The following is a 23,477-nucleotide window of genomic DNA, read 5'->3' as shown; positions in this document are numbered from 1 at the left end:
TACATATTAAAAAACCAGGAATAATTATTTGATATATTTTGTTGTGATTGTAATGATTGTATAATATTATTTGTGGGTACTTGAAACTTCTAAAGTATACTATTATATATCTATGATAGTACCACGGTTTGTTGTTGATGTATAACGCGTTACCTGATGGATATTGTGATATGATTAATTTGGAATTTATTATTAATACCTATTATAGGTCAATTTTTTTTTAATACTATAGATAAGTATATCTACCTATAATAGGTATGTCTAATACCTAGACTGACAAACCGTCTCCGCTCAGAATCGTTTTTCTTATACAGTGATATTATATCATTGAATTCAAATTTAATACTATCCATTATACAGTGACCCACTTGTAACCTACTGTATAGCAGAGCGACATCCACTTACCCACCTTTTTTTATGTCAAAAATCTTAAACAAATCCTAATCTAAATACCATGGTAACCAACTTGGTTCTCTTCACAATTGATACGATCCCTCAAAACAAACCAAACAAACCCTCCCTAACCCAAGGTAAAATGGACTCAGTAATTTTCAAATCATCCCTTGAAAGTAAAATAAATCTTAATACAAGTCTAAAATCCCCCAGAGGTTGCGACCAAGCAGTAAATCTCCTCACAAAATAAAAAACGGCATGGTCCTGCTAATCACCTATTTCCCCCCACAAAACTACCATAAACCTCCCTCTTTTAATCAGATTGTTCAGAGCTGAAAAACGTAAAGCCCGAGCTATTTCGAAAATAATTACATATACCCTTCAGACAATCGTGAATTCGACAACCTCACTAACACTGTTTGTACATCTTAAAATACTCATAACTCGCTTTAAAATTAAAATATAATAAAAATCCTATGTCTTTGTCTAGGTAATAATCTTACCTTTAAATTGTGTAAGAGGTCAATTCGTTCTAATTTTTAAGCTAACGGAGATAAACGTGTTCTGCTGAGCGTAAAATTTGTTATGTTACGCACTTGTAAGACGGTGACAACGTCCTCTTAAAGGAAAAAATTGGGATGAGCATGCTCTCGGTGAATCACCTTGTGTCCTTATAAAATATTCGACGATCTCCTTCGCGTAATCGCGTTGTCCCTCTGGAGCTCATCATCATTCCCCACCACTCACGCGTCTTACACAATACTGCACTGTACCCGTTCTGTTACATACTTACAAGTTACATTATATTCGTGTTCTTAATGAATCACCCAGTATGTCTATACTATAATAGCTGTATACTGTATACTCTACATAAATTATACACATAAAAATTATCACCTATATAATGTTATGAAATATAATAACAATAAAATTAACAAGTTAACAAATAATAATGCGGGTGATGGGTATACACTATACAGTACATATAAGTACGCCACTGTTATATTCTGACATTCTGTGGCCATTTTAGTACCATACCATACACGATATGTTTTGCATGCGCGTCGCACACTTGCATCGGCTTGTCACCCTCCCACTATCGTGGAACCGAACCGGAGTGTCCAATGTCCATAGAGGCATGATATAGGTATTATGGAATATAATAATAAAACCTCGTACGGGTCTGTGGCAGCAGCGAGACGCCGAGACCACACACGTGGTCACCTCTCTACCCGTCCCACCATCATCGCCACCACCACCGACCAACGACTACCACGGCCTCGCCGCAATACCACACCATCAAAATATCAAACCGCTTGCCGGTTGCCAGTTGCCGGCCCGCCATTATCGTGTATTCGTGTGCCAAGCGCTCCTTGTAAATTGTAATATTATTATTCTATATTCACATTTGGCGCGCGCCTTAACATTGTTTTAATTTTGTAATATTTTACACGTTCGCCGCCGGCCGGAAACCCGAAAGAGAATACTAATAACGCTAAGAATTTGACGGCAGACGTCGTGCCTATTGTTTCTCTTGTCTGGACATCAGGACGTCGTGTTGTAGCGGCAGAAAACGCGTTTCATACAAACCACTCATAACCGTTGTCCGATCTCATCTCAAATGCTCACGTACCGTTTTCACGTGTCATTGTTGTTGTACTCGGATGACATCCACATCGAGACACGATGAAACGCGACCGCGTGCGGAGCGCCGCCGCCATCGTCTTCCAACTGTTGCTGCTGTGTAGTACGCCACAGGTGTTGTTAGGCTTGTCGAAATCGAAAAGTAAGCTGCAGTACTGCGAGAGGCCGCATTCACGATGCTTGGACATGAACCACTCGTTGTCATGTTTGGGGGTGAAACTGCCTTACACGTCTACCTCTACGGATCTCGTTCCGGATGCCGAAACTCCAGAAGAAGCTCAGGTACATATTTTTTTATACCATAATCATATTATAGTGTGCGGTCAACCATGAGGAGGATTCAAATTTATCAAAATTACATTTGGATTTGTAGAAAAGCTTAAATCATCACAAACAAGTCATAGCTATATGGTATTCATTTTTAAAATTAAAAGTATTAAGTATTGGATACTGATGTTCAATAATAGCAAAATTTTAATTTTTGACCGCGCACTATATACCGATATTTAGTATATGCTGTCAATGTGGTTTTTTTCACCACTATTTAATTATTATTTTTAGGAGCGATTGCACTATTGGCAAGGGCTCAAAAAAGTTCCAAAATGTTGGGCGGCTATCCAACCACTGTTGTGTGCATTATACATGCCCAATTGCGAGAATAGCAGCTTACATTTACCTCCACAGGTAAAATATTAATTAGTCATTACCAGTTAATGTTTATAGTATTTGATGTTAACCAAATACTATTTGTTGTTGTTGATACATATCATTTACAGATATGACAGATATATTTCACGCCTCACATGATTAATTGCTAATGTTATTTGATACAGGAAATGTGTAAACTTATTGAAAACCATTGTCAAATTCTCAAAATTGAAAATTCATGGCCTGCAGAATTTAATTGTGAAAATGACACAATCTATCCTGCAAAATTATGCAAGGTAAACTACTTGATTTTCATTATTAATATTCATTCAAGAAAAAACTTTATTATAACTAGACATAAGTACTAGTGTGGTGTTATTCCTAAATATACCCTTATCCACTCTAATATTTTATCCCCTCTTTTTTCAAGATCTGTAACTCACATAATTTTTATTGAAGAGAGTTGTGCCAATAATAATTTTCCCTGAATTATATTTCATACTACTGATATTAGAGAAGAGTAGCATTTTGTAAAAATACATTTTTTTGTGTGCGGGGTTGTGACCCCTTTTTTAGTGTGTGACATTGCTCAAAATGATACTCTGAACTTCAGAGATATAAATACCTAATAAATAGTTATTGTAATTGATAACTTGAGCTGAGTTATTTTTTCAAAACTATAAAAATAACACTTTGTTTAATTATTGTATACATAAAATACTGTAAATCCATTTTTTCTGTATTTAAATTAGTTTTTTAATCTATGTATTTTAAATATTAATTTGTATTACTTTTGAAATTATTAATTTCCTATCAATTAATAAATTACAAATGTATTACTATTTAAAAAATTATTTGACACATTTTCTCATAAATAAAAAAAAATTACAAATAAGTACTATAAAACCTAGTAAATTAATTAATTTTTACAACTGTAAATATGTAATAAGCTGGATATTATATTAAACATAGCATGTAATTTTTTTATCAGTTTCTAATAACTACTTAAATAATATTAATTACTCTTATTAAAATTTTCAGAATGATTTGCGCGAGTTAAAGTTCAACTCAACGGCTGGTCGTTGTGAATCTCCACTTGTACAAACTTATAGACCTGAAGCTTATCATTATCCTAATTTTGAAGGTTGTGATCTTCAGTGTTATGACCCTTTGTTTTCTATGGATGAACACCGACAAATACATAATCTTATTGCGTGGACTGCTACTATAGCTGGACTTTGTAATATATTTGCTATTGTAAGTAAATAGTTCATTGATATTTTATAAATATTTTTAGCAGTTTAATTTTATTTTCAGCTTACGTTCATGATCGAATGGCAATCATTAAATCGATATCCTAACATTGTAATACTCTACATAAATATATGTTTTTTATTCATATGTTTTGGGTGGTTATCACAATTTTGGTCTGGCACAAGAGATGATATTGTTTGTAGGAAAAATGGTGCTAGAAAAACATCAGAACCTAGGTAGGCTCTTAAACTTAAAATTCACCATTTATACTTTTATACTTTGTATTTAAAATTATTTTTTTTTTTTATCAGTGATGAAGATCTTTCGTGTGTTATAAATTTTGTTTTCTCATACTACTTTTTAATTGCTGCATTTATTTGGTTTGTTATTTTTACTTACTCTCTTCACACGACATTTCAATCCTTTGGTGAGTTAAAATATATATATTTTTCATAAATATTTTGGTTTACAATATGTTTTTTTATTTTAAGGAAAAATCCAAGAAAAGGTTGATAAAAAAGGTGGATATTTTCATTTACTAGCATGGTCTATACCATTAGTGTTTTGTGTTGTCGTGATGGTACTTGGAGAGATTGATGGTGATAGTGTAACTGGCACATGTTTTGTAGGCGTCAATAATAAAATATATAGTATTATATTTGTACTAATACCAGTATTAATATCTGTCCTGATTGGATTATTTTATTTGGTCCGAGTATTATTTGGACTCTTAGCTTTAAAAAAAGAGAGCACACAAGTAATTTCCAAACAAGCAAAGTCAAAGATTCATTCAGCAGCAATTAAAGTGATAATGTTCATGATATTGATTGTTGTATTTGTTTCATCAATGTTTATGTGTTATATTTACGAATACAATAATGATCATTTATGGAAAGATAGTCTTAGAAAATATATTGTGTAAGTATTATTATGATGAAGTGCTTAACTAATAATCATACAAACTATCTATACATATAATTGTTATATTAGTCAGTATGTTTATAGTATCTATAATTTTGCAGGTGCAAACTTGGCATTATACCAGATACAGATATAGGAAATTGTCGTATTGAGTTTAAACCAAGTGTATCTAAAAAACAACTATATATATTAGTGTTATTTGGAAATGCAGTACTAATGTCATTTTGGGTGTGGACTAATCAAATTGGCAATGCTTGGTGCGAGTGTTTAATTCGTTGGTGTGTACTTGTATTGTTATTAATTATTAAATTTTAATTAATTTGATTTTTAGGTTAAAGAAATTGCGAGGTCATGAACAGAAAAACCAAGACTCTTCTAAGTATAATAAACATAAGTTGATTGCTAGCGCTTTTGCTAAAAGACATCAACTTAATAGTAATGATTTTACTGTTACATTTTCAAAAGAAGATCCGTTTGGTAAATTTTATTCATAAATGGGTTAAACAATTTCAATTTAATCTACAAAATAAATTACTGTTTAAAAATTATTTTTTAATATAACCAAATTATAATATCTAGTATTTGTTATTAAAATAAAAAAATTGATAATTTTAAAGTCTTCATTTTATTAAATGTATACTTAATAAATAAGTATTGGGTATACTAACTAATGTATAATATGTACTGAGTAACATAATATATTTTAACTTAATTTAGTTATTTTAAAAGTGGCTATATTTAACTATCTTTATTAATAGAATAAAAAAACATGTTGAGATAATTGGGACCTAATGAGCAAAATATTTTAAACCGGCATTAAATGAACCGATAAATTGTTAGTTTAAATTGTACAAGATATACCATGCAACACAATATAATTTAAAAATAAGATTTATACAACCATTTATAGAGAGAAAAGTATATGAAAAAACTTCAGAATTTTATAATAATATATAAACATTGATGTATAATAATATAAATGTATACGTACAATTATTGATACTTTTGGATTCAATGGAATTTAAAGTTCAAAATGTTTGTACTTTTCAGGTTTGGTATTTGGTTTAAACAGTAACCTAACAGATAACATAAGTTCTACTTGGGCTGCTGCCTTACCCAAATTTATACGAAGACGTGGAGCATTAACTGGTGAAGAACAACTATCAGTATCATCTTCATGTTTGCAGTCAGACTCAGAAATTAGTTATAGTATGTGTAGAGTTTCTGTGGAATCTCGTAGTCATTCATTAGATTCTACCATATCAGTAAAAGCATTTGAAATGACTCGTAAAGTCCGTCGATTTTCCAAACATGTTAAAAAAAAACATAAAAGAAGTAATAAATTGCTGTGCAAACTACCATCATCTCAGAAGGGAAGTGTCACGTCTCAAGATATAAATCGTCAAGTAAGATATAAGTATTAAACACATTTTTATACTTTTGGACCACTAAACCCAATATCCTTAACTTTAAAACTTACAGACCCCCATAAAGTGTATGCTTCTACAACTAGTCGTAGGTCCTAATTTAGAGATTTTGAACCTACAACTTTTTTTCTTCATAAATACTGTTATATTAAATTTAAAAAAAAAATACATTAAATATAAAAATATCTGTGTAGTGTCCTCTCAATTAGTTATTTTTTTAAAACTAGTTACTGCTGAAGTACCTTTTTAAAAACAATATTTAATCACCTGTTTGTATTTTCAGTTAACGTTGACATTTCCTGAATTTGAAAATGTGTGTTCACAGCGTGATACAGAATTACAACTAACTGCTATTCCTAATTTAGAAAGAAGAACAGCTTCAGCTGGCATTGATGAGAGTCTTAAAGAGCAAATGAAAACACTGAAAACCCTTTCAATATCATCCTTAAGTATGGTTAATACAAAACTGTTACAGATGAGTCTTAAGGGTTTAACCAGTAGTAATCAATCTGAACAGTTTATACTAGAAGATTTCACTAAATATGACAGAAGAGGGATGTATAAATCAGTTGCTATCGTGGACACAGACACAAACACTGACACGGAGGAAGAAAAAAAATCATCCAATAACTCTGATACAGATTAGGATTACAGATATTACTTTTTTACATAAGTTAGGAATAACAAAAGTTCCTAAAATTTAGGGAGACATGCTCCATGTTCAAAAACCAAATGCTTTTACAAAAATTTTATATTTCAACTGAGTTAAGCTTTAGGTTTTATAATGATAATAATTTTTGTATAATAATATTACTTACTATTTTTGTGGTTTCCTAGACCTATGTGATTTAAAGATTGATTTATATTTTTACATATTTATATTTTTTACCTATAAGATTTCAAAATTGAGTAAATTTAAAAGTGAATTTTAACTTTTAAGTGTACTGCATCAACAATACTGAAATAAATATATTTAGTTTTATTATTTACTTTCTTTTTATTCAATTGATTATAATTTTGGATTGATGATATGATTCACATCTAAATTTGTTTTTCCTCTCTAACTCACCCGCAACATAAAACATTTGCGAGCGGCTTCCACTTTCCATTACAAATCGCAAATTTGGCAAGTGAATCGGCAGGTTATCAGCAATCCGAAGTATGGAAATCTCCATAGCGAACAAGTTTAGGTGGGCGATTGCAGTATGATTTTGTGGCCCAACACTTAGGCGACCACTGTAGTATTATAATGATGGACAATCGATGGTACGATGAAGAACCAGTCATTATTTTAAAAACACTAATTCAAATTCTGATTTTTAGAATTATTAAGTATACTTGATGCACCCGCGTGCAGTGTTGTCTCCGTCTTACAGGTGCTAAACGTGATCTGCTGCGCTTAAAATGTGCGTAAGATGTTATGTGCCTGTAAGACGGAGACAACACATGCGGGTGCCGCGTCCTCTTAAGTATACTTAAATAGTATAACGTAATTTTCATGCGAGTGCATTATACATTGTAATTTGTATGGATACAAATGTACAATGCGGTACATATTATGCATCTGCCCAGTGGGCCAGTGCCGGTGTAACCACGAAAATTTACCTCAGTGATATTTTACCCCGGTAAATTTTCGCTAGGTATATTTTACCCCTACAAAGGTAAAATTTCACCACCCTAGTAGCACCAGGGCTCCTACCGGAGAGTAAATTAGTGTCCTGTCCAGGACTCCAAAACAGGCAATAAAAAGGACTATTGCAAGGAGTCCTCTTTAGTCCCACGAATGTCCCTGTCTAGACTACAGAAAATCTAATAAATAACATATAACCAGGAGTCCAATAGAGTCCTATTGATATCCCACCAAGGACTCCCTCACCAATGGTAATAGGACATCGATAGGAGTCCTCTTCAAGTCCTTAAAGTACTCTTAAAAAGACAATTAATTGAACATTAATATTAAGTATTTACGTATGACAATATATAATGTACTAACTGATCCAGTGCACTTAGTTTGCCGTGAAAAAATGTCAACTTTTAAATGATTCAAACTTTGTTAAATTCGTTATTTAATATTTAATACCTATTCATTATTCTGTGCATACCTAAGTGTTCAAAACTTTAAAAATTTAATTTTAAATTTGTAAATGGTAACAAGTAATTTTTTTTACGGATAACCAATTGCTGCTAGCTTAAATAAAGAATTATGCAGTGATGATTTGAATAGCTGTTATTCCTCCATTATTCAAACCTTATGAATCGTATCCATCATCTAAAACTTCCTCGAATCGTCAAATACTAATTTTTATTAATATATTACAATATTGGAAACCATCTAAAAACAAAAAATAATTTATAGAAAAATTCCATCGAAAACACCTTTTATTTTTTCCAAAATTTTCTTTCCATAAAAAGTTTATTCTGAAAATTATGAATATTTTTAAAGAAAATAGGCCAAATCGGTCTATACTACAATCTCGATTGATGCTCTTACCAACAAACATTTTTCCCACAAAGGACTCCTGAATTGGTATCCTTGTGGCAAGCATTCAAAGATTGTGAGGACAGTCATGGGAATCCATTAGGAGTCCCTACTTTCCTGACAAGGACTCCGTAAAGAATCCTTAAGGACACCTCGTGCTACTAGGGCAGCGATTATTTACCTCAAGTAAAATTTCACTAGTGAATATTTATCCCCAGTAAAATTTTCTTTAGCGAATATTTACCCCAGAGTAGAAATTCACTAGACTTAATAAAATATTATATATTTGAAAATAATATGTTTGGTTTAGATATTTATTATATTATGTTTGAATTCTTCGTCTTACATTCACAAGATAGACAATATAACAATTTTAAAACGTAGGTATCAAATACATTAATCTTTTACTTTAACGTAATTGAATAAGTTAAAATTGTAATTTGTAAATTACTTTTAACAGACAACTAATACCTAAAAGAACCTACATTCAACTTACAACATACGCGTGGATCTAGTCGATGTCTTCATTTTGGATTCTGAGCGGAGATAGTTTAATGTATAATAATGTGAAATAATGTAATAATGTAATATAATGTGAAAAATATTTACCGGGGGTTAAAATTTAACTGGGTCAAAATACACGGTTCCACCTGCCCTAGGGGTTGGAACTGTTGGAATGGCAAGAGCGCGGGGCCCTGCAAATTATGTATTCTGAATATCACTTTAACTATAATCATAATAATATTGCCCCAATGGTATGCAAATTGTGACCCCAGTTGACGTGTGGTTTTCCTAGGAAACGGGTTGTTATTGACAAAAATCAAAACAGTAGCAATATTATTCACACCTAGCTTACTCATTGTTATAATGTTGTTGGCTTGAAAGTACTTAAATATATTTTATGTTCTTAATTTAATAATAAGAAAAATTAATAAAGGTACCACGTAGGAACTTGAATAATTGTTTAAGAGGATGCTACCCATGCATTTGTTGCCTCCGTCTTACACACGTATGACGTAGCAAATTTTTGTACACTAGTTTCAATTTCACTAGTGTTCTGTTAGTTTTGATATTAGAGCGATTTGACCTATTATCAATTTATTAATTTATCTCAGTTGATATTTTAGATTCTGAGCGGAGCGATGAATGTATTAATTTTACAATGATGTGTCTTATTTTAATTAAACATTTTTTTTTGTCTCCGTCATCACCTTTTAAGACAGTAACAATGCTTAGATTTTCTTCAACAGTATCTTTTCTGTACTTTGGGGAGGAGGGGGGTTCACCTACATGAAATTTTGACTGAATGTTTATATTAGAATTTTCTATACATCATAACATTTTAAAAATATTTTGAGCTGTTTACGGATATTTTCAGTTTCCAATTTTTTTAGTTTTTTATTCTATAAATACAAATAAAATATTATTTGTTGGGCAAAAAAGCTTGAAAATTTATTAGACAACTCCTAATATATTGTTTCAAAGGCAGATGAAAAATATTAAAAATCTGTACTCACAAATTTTATCTTATAAACATATAAAGTTAAAATATTGACCAAAATATGAATAATCACGAAAATTGCAAATTATTTCGCATTTAGAAAATCAATAAAAATTTTTTTTTTAAATCTTAGGATAGGAAAATGTAATTCAAGATTCCCTATAGGATTATCTTCCTTTATCAAACAAAAAAATATCTATAAGAAAGTCAAATTAAATTTTTATGATCGTTTGAAATTCAAATTTTTTACAACATTGGATATTCACTCGATTTCTCATGTAGCGATTTCCTTATTTTGTTGTAATTCAAAAAACGAATAACTGCAGATACATGAAATTTTTATTGAATGTTTATATAAGCATCTCCTATACACCATACAATTTTGAAAATATTTTGACTCTTTTTGAGCTGTTTACGGACATTTTCAGTTTTAAATTTCTTTAGTTTTTTTTTCTATAAATATCAATAAAGTTTTATCTGTTGGGCCAAAAAGTGTAAAAATGTAATACAAAGCTTCTGATATATTGTTACAATATCAGTTGAAAAATATTAAAAATACGTAGGCATAATTTTTTTTTTATAAGCATTTAAAGATCAAATTTTGACAAAATTTATCAAATTTTAATATTATTTTGTAGTTAAAAATTTATAAAATGTTCAATTTTTGTATCTAAGAATTGAAAATTTAAAACAAGATTCCACGTAAGTAATTAATTCCGTTACCAAAAAATCTAAAAAATACATTTACACAGTTTATTTTTATAGTCATTTTAAGTACAAATTTGGACGAAATTACATATTAAAAACCTTGGATAACTATTTTAGTTATTTTGTTGTGATTGTATAATATTATTCGTGGGTACTTGAAACTTCTAAAGTATACTATTATATATCTATGATAGTACCACGGTTTTTTGTTGATGTATATCGCGTTATAAGTACCTAATAGACAGTGCCGCAACTACATAATAAGTGGCCCGTGTGCGATATTCTTTTTGGGCCCGTTCCTAAATTAATTTTTATTGTACTATGTATTATATACTATTGTTTCGATATTATTCTTGGTATAACACGACATTTTAATAGTTTATAAATAAACACTAATAAGTAATAACCAGGGCTCGTTACTTCATGCACTAAAAAATGCATAAATAAGCATGCATTCATGCACTAAAAATTGTCAAAATATGCATTAAAATATGCACTAAAAAGTTCGAAAATATGCATTTATATGCTCTAACATTTTTAAATTATGCACTCAAAATATGCATTATGTAAAAAAATCATGAAAAAGTTTGAAAATAATAAGAATTAATCCATAAATTTAAAAAAAATTCAAATTCCTCCCCAAAATTTTGCAAACGGCCCGCAACTGTTTGTTTTTCTTTCGGCATTGTTAAAATAAAATATGAATAATGTGTACAGTAGTACCTAACCTACCTATATCTCACATGAAAACACTAAAACAGGAAATTGAATGGATAAACGCAAACGACTTATACGAGTAAACTCATCGGCGAGTGTAAGAAAACTATACTGTAAAGTGTAGCAATGTACAAAATTATAAATGCTGGTTGGTGAGAAGCTGCCACTTTATACGGTGGAGGATGGTAGTGGTAGCGATTACACCGTTTCCGCGATATTTCGTAAAACGCATAAAATCTAAATAAGTATGTAGGTACTGGGACATTATAGGTAGTCACACACTCACTGAATAAAAATAAATCAAAACACTACAATTTTGTAAACAGGAAAGTAAATAAGAAACAAGAAACATTTCAAATATTTGTCTAAAAAATATTTTTATGAAATAATATGCACTAACGACTGTAAAAAATCGACTATATGCCAAATATGCCTTTACACCCAAAACCTGCAAAAACATCATGTTTTAAACATGCACTACCAAGCTTCATATTATTATTACTATTGTTATGAAACGGATTTTTATCTCAGCTAGCGTGTTTTCCTGTGTAGCAAAAAAAACATGCAGATGCATGAACTTACGAGCCCTGGTAATAACATTACTTTTATGGCACGTCGTCACTCGACAACCCTCGTCGTTTTCGAGTATCAATCAGTTGTTCTCCTGACAATTCGACAAGCAACAACCCATAGACGCGATAAAAATAGATCTTATGGAAAAATTAATAGTACCTACTAAGAAAGTATGAAACGTTGACACTTGAATACATCTTGATACCCACCTTTTTCTAACATAGTACACACCACATACGTGATTCTATCTAGTACCATTTGATTTTATAATATACTAAAACTTACCATTCTATTTTAACATACTTAATTTAATAAGTAATATTAGTATACCTACACTACACTAATGTTTTAACTTAGAAAAAAATGATTGTGAGTAACAATTTTAGTGTCTGCTCCAGGTTGGGCCCGGGGCCCCCCAAATGTATGTAAGCCTTGGGGCCCGTGTGCGCGGCACGCTCTGCACACTCGGTTTTTGCGGCACTGCTAAAAACAACCTATCGATTCCGCCACCCACCAATTTTTAACTCAACCTGCTACCTGTTACAGGTGTCAATCTATTTCTGCTATAATAGTAATAATATATCTACAAAATAATTAAACAATTCATTTAAATATTATAAAATAAATTAATAATCAATTATTATCATTAATACAATACAATATAAATAATATTTATAAAATAATACAACAGTTAAATAAATAAAATAAATACAATACAATATTATATAATATACAAAATAATATACAAAATAATACAATTTAAATTTGAAAACATTTTTATCATGTATACATTATACGATGTAGATATATAGAATGTCGTCAAATGTCAAAAGTTGTACAATAATATTTTTAATAATGTGATGATGCCAAACTAATGAAATGTAAACGATTGATTTTTTTAAACGTTAACTTTTAACGATAACTTTTTTATATAGGTATTTCATATAATATTTATAATATACCTATGTAAGTATTAAGTAAAATAAAACTATTATTTTTGTTTGGGAGGATTATTTTTTTCCCTGGTGGAATCGATGTACCTTATCCCATAGTATTAAAAGGTCTGGCGAATCGATGAAACCCCCTGAAATTATAACTAAATTAATTAAATATATGGAGGGTGGTTTTTCAACGTGATTAATGTTTTAAATATATGTATATATATATATTATAATACAGATACAACACAGTTTTTGGAAAAACTTGTTTAAGAGAAGTGTAAAAAAAACTCAATTATTATAATGTATTATAATTTTATTACTATACTATTAAATGTTTTAATGAATCCTGAATGTACATTTTTAATAGACAACTTCATTAAAACCATCGTTCATTATCATTTAATATGAATATTAAGAAATAAAATGTATAGTTACAATGAATTACAATTTAGGTTAATTATAAAAATTAAATTCAGGTAAATTAATTAGTTTTTTTTTTTTATTATTTTTGATATTTTTACTGTAACATCAAAAACATAAATAATTTATGAAACAAATAATTACATAATAATAAAAACAAGTTTAATTTAATCAACTTTTACGTTAATTAATGTAAAATTATTAGATACCCTTTTAAATGTTTTTTTTTTATTGTTGTACGTTGTTGTACCACTTGTACCTTAGTTTCATTGCATCGTTCAATTATACGTTTTATAACAAAAATTTTAGGTACATACAAAATATTAAACATTGTCGTATTGTCGTATTGAGAAAGTTTTAACAACAATAATATTATACACCCTAAAGTTGTACACATTAGGTAGGTACACAAGTAGAAAATCGTATCCAAATATGTCTGATTGTCAGAATCAGTGGCGTATTTAGGAATTTCAGGATAGGGGCAACACATATTTGCCGCCCCCCTCAACAGTAAATGTATTTACTAATATACTGCATATAATATATATAATAAATATATACTAATTTAAAATTGTAATGTTACATTCAACAAGGAAGGTATAATTAGACATTTAAACAACATTATTGTACCAGTTAAGAGTGAAAAAATATTATAAATAAAATAGTAAATCTTTCAAAATACCTACATGTGTGACGACAAACGAATAATTTGTTAAATAAAAATAAAAATTTGCCGCCCCTCTAAATCTTTAAAAATTTGCCGCTCTGGGCAATGGGACCCATAGCCCCTACCTAAATACGCCCCTGGTCAGAATGTAGAAAGATACAATTATATAGCCCGGTGTAGATATTGGTGAGTGAATGGTCGTCGTACGTAGGCACGTAGCTGATCCAAGTGTTAACAATAAATAACTTAAAATATATTTATGTAGGTAGGTGCATATAATATTCTCGTGACGTTAATGATTAATTATTCATTTGTATACATGCAATATGCAAATGTAGACATTAAAAAAAAATGTTACTCTGCAGGCACTATTCCACTATAATATTATTGTACTACTGATTAATAGTGGACAATAGTAGTATTAAATTTAATATTGTTAATATATTTAAAAGTAACTTTATTTCAAGTTAAAAATTGTTTTGTTCTAATTACATTAATGAAGTTTGAAAAATAAAAATTATCAATAATGTTGTTAACAATTAATAACAGTTTTAACTTTTAATTAAACATTGCATGTTTGCAGTGAATATTAAATAACAACAAAATATGTATTCTAATAAATTATGAATAAAAATTCTTACATTTATGTATATATTTTTATAACACCACCTATTTCAGAATCTCTAATTTTAAGTATCTACCGACCTAACAACTGACCATTGTTAGAAAATATATATTTCACAGTTTTAATTTAAGGTTAGTATCTATAGAGAAAATGTTATTTAGCTCTAAAATATTGAAATGATTACAAATTATAAGTACCTATACAAACATTATAAGTAATAAATAATTATTTAAATAAAATAGTTATAAACCTTTGAAATGAGTAATCATTTAATACACTTGATGAAAAAATAAATGTTTTCAATTTATTATGGTACCACTAAACTGTTGAAATTTAGTACCTATATATTTTACCATGAATACCTAATAATATTATGTACTAAAATAAAATATTAATAACGGTTGACCAAAGTATCTTCATAGTTCTTGGTAATATTATTATTTGTTTACTACTATTATTTTATAATGTATAATTACTAATTAGTATTGACTGTACATCCCCCCACTCGCATTAACATGTTCGGTAGGACCAATTATATTCTGGAAGAATAAAATATAAATAATACAAATTTAAATAATATATAAATATTTTAATGAATTAAATCAATTATATAGGTACAAATCTAAAACGTATAATTAACCTATTGAGTATTGAATATTCCTACTTTCATTGGAAATTATGATGTTATTTTCGTGGTATATTAATATAAAATTGTGCACATCACTAGTCACTCTACAGGTATACAAAGTACAAGCATATTATACCAACCAGGCTAAATGCTATATATTATGTTCAGTAAGTTGTATTTCAAAGTCTAATTATATTATTTAAAATGTAAACGTTTAATACAACTGTTGATATTCATTGAATTTTTGTTCTTCAAATAACCTTAAACCACTTTCCTGAAAGTGGTTGGTAGGTATAATAATAGAATCGCTATAATTCAGACGTTCCTTAGCGTCCACTGTCCAACACATTCGGTAGTCCGATGTTATTTATTGCTATTAATTAATAATACTCATAAATCATAATGAACAACACATATATTTTCAATAGAAAAACTGAAAAAGTATTAACAATCATGTCATGAGACCAAAAATGTAAGTACTTAACACACATTTATGGTGATAAACCATTTTTGTTGAAAAATGGAAACAATGCATTAATATGACGTATTCATATGACATATATTGTGTTTTTGAATAAACGATTTTTATTTTGGAAGATATTATTATATTTTTAAGTTTTTTTTTGCTTTTGACTGTAGTATACGTTTAAATATAAAGTTTCTTGGTTGAACCGTATTCGTTTGAATTATCTTTGTTCGCTTGGTTAGCACCCCCCCCCCCCCCGCGCGTACAACACTGACTTGAAAGCTTACATTCCAAATTTAATTTCGCATATTTTTTTAATCTTTTGTCAATACTCCATATAAATGCATATTTGAGTATATTATTAGAACAATTAAGAACATATTTTGCATTTTTTTAATATAGGACAAGAAAAACACATTTGGAAAATCGTCAGTAGGTATACAAATTATGATTGTAATATTGCGAGCTAGTACCTGTGTCGATATGTTAAGACCTTCGATAACATTGCGCCACATAAATAATAACACGCACATCGTGTGTAGAAAATGAACTACCTATTAAGTTGTCTGTCATAATTTGTCAAGATATTTTCATGCGTACCTACCCACAAAATATTTTCGTTACCTGTATTACGGTGTAAATAACATAGTGAGTAATTAATTAACTTTGTCAAAATATATTTTTTTCATTTCAAATAATAAACACTGAAAACATTTTTTTGGAGCGAACGTGCATATACATATTAGGGCCTTAGGGCGGTGTAGGTACCCCCATACATTTATTTACTGCACGTTATTTGTTATTAAAATAAATTTTACTATTTTACTTATGTTGCTAAGAACGCAATAAATATATTTATTATTTATTATTGCATATTACCTATTTTAATTGGATTTAAATATTTTAGCTCTAAAATTAATTTAGATAATTTTATTTTTAACATTATTCTTTAAAGTTCTTCTTATATAATTAGGTTGACGTATGGTAATTATTACAATTTTTATTATTAAATTATGTCTATTCAGTATTCTCTACGACTTTGTAAATATTTTATCATGTTCCATATGTGTGTACCTATAGGTACTCATTAATTCTACTATGATTCTTCCGCTCAACTATATGTATTACATATTTTATCGTGTGCGGTGAATGACCAGTTATTAATTTTTTTAATTTAGATACTTCAATTCAAAATCCTTGAAATAATTCCAAATAGTTTTTTTGTAACATAACATTATGTTTAGAAACAATACTCATATGTGTCGACAAATATATACGGATGTTCAAAACATTGAGAATATACTAATGTTTTCCTAATTCCTTATTTTTAAATATATTTAATATACAGGGACACTATAGATATGCAGTGTATATTAAAACCATACGAAGATGGTAGAGCCATTCAGGCTCTTATTCTTGACGTGGAGTACTTCTACATTATTATTTTTTAAGTATCAGAATATTATGGTTTGATGACAACTAAAGCATTATCAAATATACAAATGATAATAGGATATTTGTTTTATGGTTTTTGAATGCTGGCCATTTTATGCTACCGATTCGAATCGTTATACTTACTGTATATAGCTTGTACTTTGTGGAGGTCGCATTCTAATATCATATACTTCACACCAAAAATCGTTTATCTAGCCTACATCTGTTTTTATAAAAAGATTATAAACGTCCACATTTAAGTTTTTTTGTTGAATAGGAGCCATAATAATAAGCTTGTAGGGAATCTCTAAATAAACCTAAGGGTGCGTATTATTATAAATTATAAAAAGTCGTTATATAAGATAATAACTGTCTCGCAATTTTATTTTCTTACCATTATTTTATTTTATAGCTTATCTATTATTATATAATGTAGGAAAAATGTAAGTTTTTGGTTTTTAAATTATTAAGTACTTACGAAATAAATAATGATATTTCGTTTTGACTTATCTATACGTATATAAGAGAAGAAAACGTACAACCACGGTGCACTATCAAGAATTATTTTAGTCTGAGACCATACAAAAAAAAATATGTATAAGTATATACCAAGAAAAGCTACCCATATATATACGCACGACCTTCAGATTGGCCTCACATTTATATTCCAAGGATTCGGATTTTATCACACACATTTTTTTTAAATATAATATTTTTTATTTTTTTATTTTATAAGTGATATGAATTATGACGTTTTAGAAAAATTCCGTGCCTAAATCATTCCCAACAATTCCTGTAACATTGATATTGAATATTATAAGTATAAGTAAATAGGTACGATTAAATAGTAGTCCGATAAAATAAATTTGTTATGGCCCTTCTCAGTTCCACGCTACGACAGTCACTTAATACCTAACTCTATAGATAATAAAGAATATAATAATTCTTTATCATCTATGTTAATACCACGACACCACGTCTTGGTTAAACCAAAATATACAACAATGTTTTGACACAATTACTCATTTCTATACATAATACAAATATACGATATAATTTTAACAATAACCGACATTTTGGTTGATTCCCTCGTAATGCGGCCCATCACCACCACGGCACCACCTCAGAGGTATGAGTCATGGAATTCGAAATTGTATAAAAAAACGATACGTCCATGTTGCCGTGAGCGTTTGTTGCTCTTGAGTATAATGGATAGCATAAAATACCTTTGGTATTAAATGTCAAGTTCAAGATTCAAAAACCATCGTGGTACCCGCTCCTAAGTATACTGTAGGTATTTATATAATATAATATTTTACTTTGGTTATTCTTAAAGGAATTGAGAATCAGATGTGGAAATGAACGGCCGGTGGCCACCATATTTTTCTTTAAAAACACGTTGTCTATACCGTATCGTAAAGAATTTGAATATATCCAACTTGTATGTATTATACGTAACGTATCTTATTTTGTTATTACGTATGAAATATACCTATGGAACTCAACAGGATCATGGCGCGGTGTAGTGTGAGTAGGGGGGATGGCTTTAGACCCTGCAACAAAAACACTTTATAATTACCAGCTTAAAGTCTGATAAAAACATAGGTTTTTTTAATTGCATCCCTCATAATACTACCTATTTTATAAATCATATTTGAATTAATGATTATACGTGGTTCGATTTGAAACAGTCTCATCAATAACAGTCAAAATACCACAACAGCGGTCTTCTCCTCTATAATATAATATAACATCTCACCAATACTAGGCAGAGTACCACAAGAAACAATAATATTCTCTACATTGTATAATTTATATTTTTCTGATCAACGAACCTGATAATATAGTTGAGAAACGCATAGATGATAAAGTGAGTAATGTATTCCTCTTACATAGATTCTCTAATAGCATATTTATCCGCACAAAATCATCCAAACATCCTTTCCCCTTTGGACTCCCGCTGATGGGTAAAAATGAACGAATCCAAATTTATCCACACAGTATATAATATTTACTATAATACAAAGACAATCTCTCCAAACAATAAACAGATCCCTTGCTGAAATACAGAATAATACTTAGGTTTAACGAAAAACTAAACTCCAGGGCCAAACACATTCATAAAACAAAAATCACCTTCAACCATAGATTTTCCTTACTTAAATACATCTTCCATTTTTTAAACATACAATATAGATAAATAGAACTAGGAAGTAATATCCGGGTGGATATAAAGCAGTGTGTAAGGCCATCACTAACTCAAAAATTGAATCCGAAAATGGGAAACTTGGAACAGGTATCGTGATACTGGGATGCCGATGTAATTGCTCAGTTGTAAGTTTTAATGCACAAATATTAGTTTTTACACCTAACCCAGTATACTGCAGCACATGCAACAACTACCCTTAGCGATGTCATGGTTTCGCATAAAATCGATCAAACAATATGGCTCGTGGCTGCGGTAGACCACCCACTGAATATCGATGATGTATATTATATTCCACGTTCTTTATACTTGAAAGTACATATATTAAACTTTTAAGTATGTATATACAATTTGCGTAATTTCAATCTGTAATTATTATGAATAGACCGACAATGAGGCACCTGCTAAAAATATTACTGTCGATCGATAATTTGACGACAACAGCGAATTGCAGACCGAAAGATTGCCTTATCTTTACTGTTTGTTCCTTCTCGTGTGTTCCCTGCAGAATCCCCCTCAAAAAAAAAATATGTACATACGTCCATGATATTATATGAAGTGACGCGACAACGTGACATATTTATGTAAAAATTCGATCTTTATATACTTTAGGAACCTACCAATATCGCACGAACGCTTGAATTATTGTATAGGTGCGTGTTATTGTCGCGTGCCGTGTGCTGTGTAAAATGACTGCAGTTAATATCAATATTGTTGATCGCAACAGCTCGACGGTGCGAAAGGTTTAGTAAATAATAATAATAATAATTATGGCCAACTTGTTAAGTACTATAATTAGGAATTTCATCCCTGACGCAACGCGCCCAATATAAATAAAACTCTAATACCGGGTTAGATCTACCTATATGTTCGAAATTCGCGTTGCTATCAATATTATTAGTAGGTATACTATTATTCATTTTTTAAGAAAAGTTTGGCGGCAATGAAGGTCGTTGACCGCGTGGATGCATCGGAGTCAAGACTGTTTTACATCCTTTGCAAATTCAATGAAAATAAACCTATAATCAATTCAGAGGTTCCAAAACCAATCTGCACTTTGTTCGTACAATGATGATATGTTTTTTTATTTTTATACAGTTGTTATTGGTTATGGCCTACGAATAAAGTGTCGTTGCAAGAAAACGCACACCCTTATTGTGTCCCACAAATTACGCCAATGGTTTGAATCACGACGATCCCAATAACAAGCCTCCGTAGCCGCCTGTAAAACGGTATTCGACTATTTCGTCGTATCTGATTTTCGTTCATTCGTCCTTCTGCCGTCTGAAAACGAAAAAATGTAGTAAAACCACATCACAAAGAGCGCGTGAAGGACGAATTGTGGGCCGGGGCGAGTGGTAGACGTTATACAGAGCGATTCGCCAAGCAATCTCATCCTCTATTTTGTGCGTTTATTTAAATTCCTTTTTTTTTTTGGAGTTTCGAATACACTATTAGAAGACCATATTTTCAAATAATTGTTTTATATAGCATATAATGAGTAATAATTCACTTTTTTTTTAATCAAGTAGGTACTAAAACTTTACTTTTTACTGCAAAGCATCAATATTTAATAAAAATCATTCAACTAACAATGTTCAGTCACTCGGCATCACAATTCTTAATTTCTTGAAAAGCACAAAAAAATCTTTGTATGTTTTAAAATATGGTCTTATACAATTATACGCATACTATGTGACGAAACTGGGGCGATGAATCCTGGTGAATCCAGATGACATGATGATAATATTATATATTGAAGATCGAAAATCGTAATATTTATTATTTTGATATTTTATGATATTATTAATATTTATTATAGAATAAAATTAAAATTGAACACGGGAATAGTTTAAAAGAAAAACTCTATATTATATAAACATGCGGCAGCAGCCTTCATCCACCAAGTCGCCTGGACTTGGAAGTATTTTCCGATGCACTCGATTTTGCCGGTTTAACTGCCCACCGGGACTCGATAAATCGCCCTGTATGCACAACATTATCAACAAAAAAAAAGGACTGGCGGCGGTGAATAGGAAACGCTCACGAGTGGGACGAATGAAGGAGGGATCGAGCGGCAGCGGCAGCGGCAATAATGCGTCGTTGGTAAATAAGCGAGAGGGCCGCCCTCCGCCGCCGCCGCCGACGACGACGACGACGACGACGTATTTGGGTCAACGACAACGGCCGTCGGCGCTCGGCGTTTGTTGTTGTTGTCTGCGGCGCCGAGCGCGTCGACCCCCGGGCTTTTTGCAACGGTTTGGCCGCCGCCGCCGCCGATTCAGTGTTGCCGACCGTCGCGCGCACGTGCTCCTCGCTCACCGTTTCGGCGGCGCACGTGCCGTTTATTTCTGCCGTCGTCACATATTAAAATATAATAATATCGTATTGTGTACGGCCGTGAAGGGTGTGCAGGAAGTACGACCACACAGGGCCTCACGCCTAGTGCGGCTTCGCGCTTTTTTAGTGCTATTATAATGTTGTATAATATTTGCATATTATATTCTTGATATCAACATGAACACAGTTTATAGGTGTACTCTTAAAGTGGAAATAATTATATGGAATTAAGCACAAATACAGTAATTACGATTTTTTAGCTGTTATTAAGATCCGTTGAGAATATAATATAAGTGTGTCCTTCGAGTTATTAGTTTAAGTCTTCATGACTAATAATTATTAATAATAAACATACTTGTATAATTAATAATACAATTAAAATATAAACTTAGGTACCTACATAAAAATGAGCGTTTCAGATTAAATTTCAAAATTTATTAACATTATAATATAGTACAGCACAGAGGCGAGAGGCGTGCGTCATTGCATATCGTCGACCAGTCGATTATTAAGCTGGGGAATGTGCTCTATACAAAGAAGCCGTTCTAAATTATCATCAGAAAATCAGAAAGTGTAGCTCGGTATTCAGATTTTGAAATTTGAATGTGAGAAAAATATGTGATTTCAGTACTTTGCAGAAACCGGTTAAGCCGAAATATATGTATGTAACTATGTCTACTAAATGCAAAAGTTCTAACAGAGTAATTTGACTTTGAAATCGTCCGAGATCGACCGTTTGACAGCCCCTGGTATATAATATTATTATGCCCCCATATGTTCGTACGTGTTTTGTGCGCCGCGTCGCGCACGGTGTATGTCAAGCGCGGCTGCGGGAAGGGGGGGCGGCGGTGGTATGTGGTGGCGTCAAATAGCGCGACGGACGGACGTGTCGGCCGTCACGTAGACCACTCCGTATTATAAAATACTGTTAAACTTGATACGCACGGTCTCGGTGGCGGTGTACATATCCCGCGGGAGATCGGCGGGACTCGTCGTTATAATAGTATAGTTATTACCCACTTATTATAATATTATAATTCGTATAAAACACTCATATAACACTGCTGTGGCCATGTTATTATATTTATAATAAACCTCCCGGCCTGGACCACATATGTCCCGGGTGGCACGAGTGCCGGTTGATTTAAATTCACGAGCGTAAATTAGAGTAGAACATTATGATAAACCGTGTTCCTACGGACGAGGGCGACGGATTTACCGCGATTCCCACTGCAGCGTGCTGCCTCGCGGGTGCGTCCATTCCACGGACTATAATACCTATTTTTATTTCATAACCTTTTAGATCCTGCGAGGTGGATAATCTGAGGTGACCTATCCTCCGAAAATCATTACCTGATTAAGCGTTGGCTTTTAACAAAAAAAATATTATTGATTAGTGATTACTAATTATTGTAAACGTTATCCTGCAATCGGTTATAACATTATCGTACACGTGAACGAACACTGTATATCATGCACTTTGAA

At 31.0% G+C, this 23,477-nt stretch overlaps 2 protein-coding genes across 4 annotated transcripts in view; both read left to right on the top strand.

Annotated features, from left to right (window-relative positions):
- The window catches only part of LOC100160187 (uncharacterized protein ZK1073.1), a 49,040-nt gene that overhangs the window by 8,770 nt on the left and 16,793 nt on the right, over positions 1-23,477 (top strand). The gene's annotated exons all lie outside the window — the stretch shown is intronic.
- LOC100161478 (protein smoothened) lies at positions 1,386-7,005 on the top strand. 3 transcript variants are annotated; one of them, XM_008188302.3, is made up of 11 exons: positions 1,386-2,319; positions 2,599-2,721; positions 2,871-2,981; positions 3,727-3,942; positions 4,003-4,175; positions 4,251-4,366; positions 4,431-4,857; positions 4,962-5,138; positions 5,192-5,337; positions 5,911-6,266; positions 6,613-7,005. In XM_008188302.3, exons 1-11 carry the CDS (start codon positions 2,080-2,082, stop codon positions 6,931-6,933), a joined length of 2,406 nt encoding a protein of 801 aa, XP_008186524.1. In that variant the 5' UTR covers positions 1,386-2,079; the 3' UTR covers positions 6,934-7,005. The 3 variants fall into 3 exon arrangements, with proteins under 3 accessions (XP_008186524.1, XP_008186523.1, XP_001949027.1); XM_008188301.3 differs by having other exon boundaries at positions 1,390-2,319; positions 4,962-5,117; positions 6,571-7,005; XM_001948992.5 differs by having other exon boundaries at positions 1,392-2,319; positions 6,571-7,005.

Source organism: Acyrthosiphon pisum, chromosome A2 (genome assembly GCF_005508785.2).
Source record: "Acyrthosiphon pisum isolate AL4f chromosome A2, pea_aphid_22Mar2018_4r6ur, whole genome shotgun sequence".
Lineage (NCBI taxonomy): Eukaryota > Metazoa > Arthropoda > Insecta > Hemiptera > Aphididae > Acyrthosiphon > Acyrthosiphon pisum.
The sequence above is the reverse complement of the archived record's forward strand: the minus strand, read 5'-3'. Positions and strand labels throughout refer to the sequence as shown.

Excerpts from the sequence above, each read along its gene's own strand:
- LOC100161478 (XM_001948992.5), top strand. The coding sequence starts at position 2,080 with ATGAAACGCGACCGCGTGCGGAGCGCCGCCGCCATCGTCTTCCAACTG. Across the intron at positions 2,722-2,870 it reads GCTTACATTTACCTCCACAG|GAAATGTGTAAACTTATTGA; the intron begins GTAAAATATTAA and ends TATTTGATACAG. Across the intron at positions 4,367-4,430 it reads CACGACATTTCAATCCTTTG|GAAAAATCCAAGAAAAGGTT; the intron begins GTGAGTTAAAAT and ends TTTTATTTTAAG.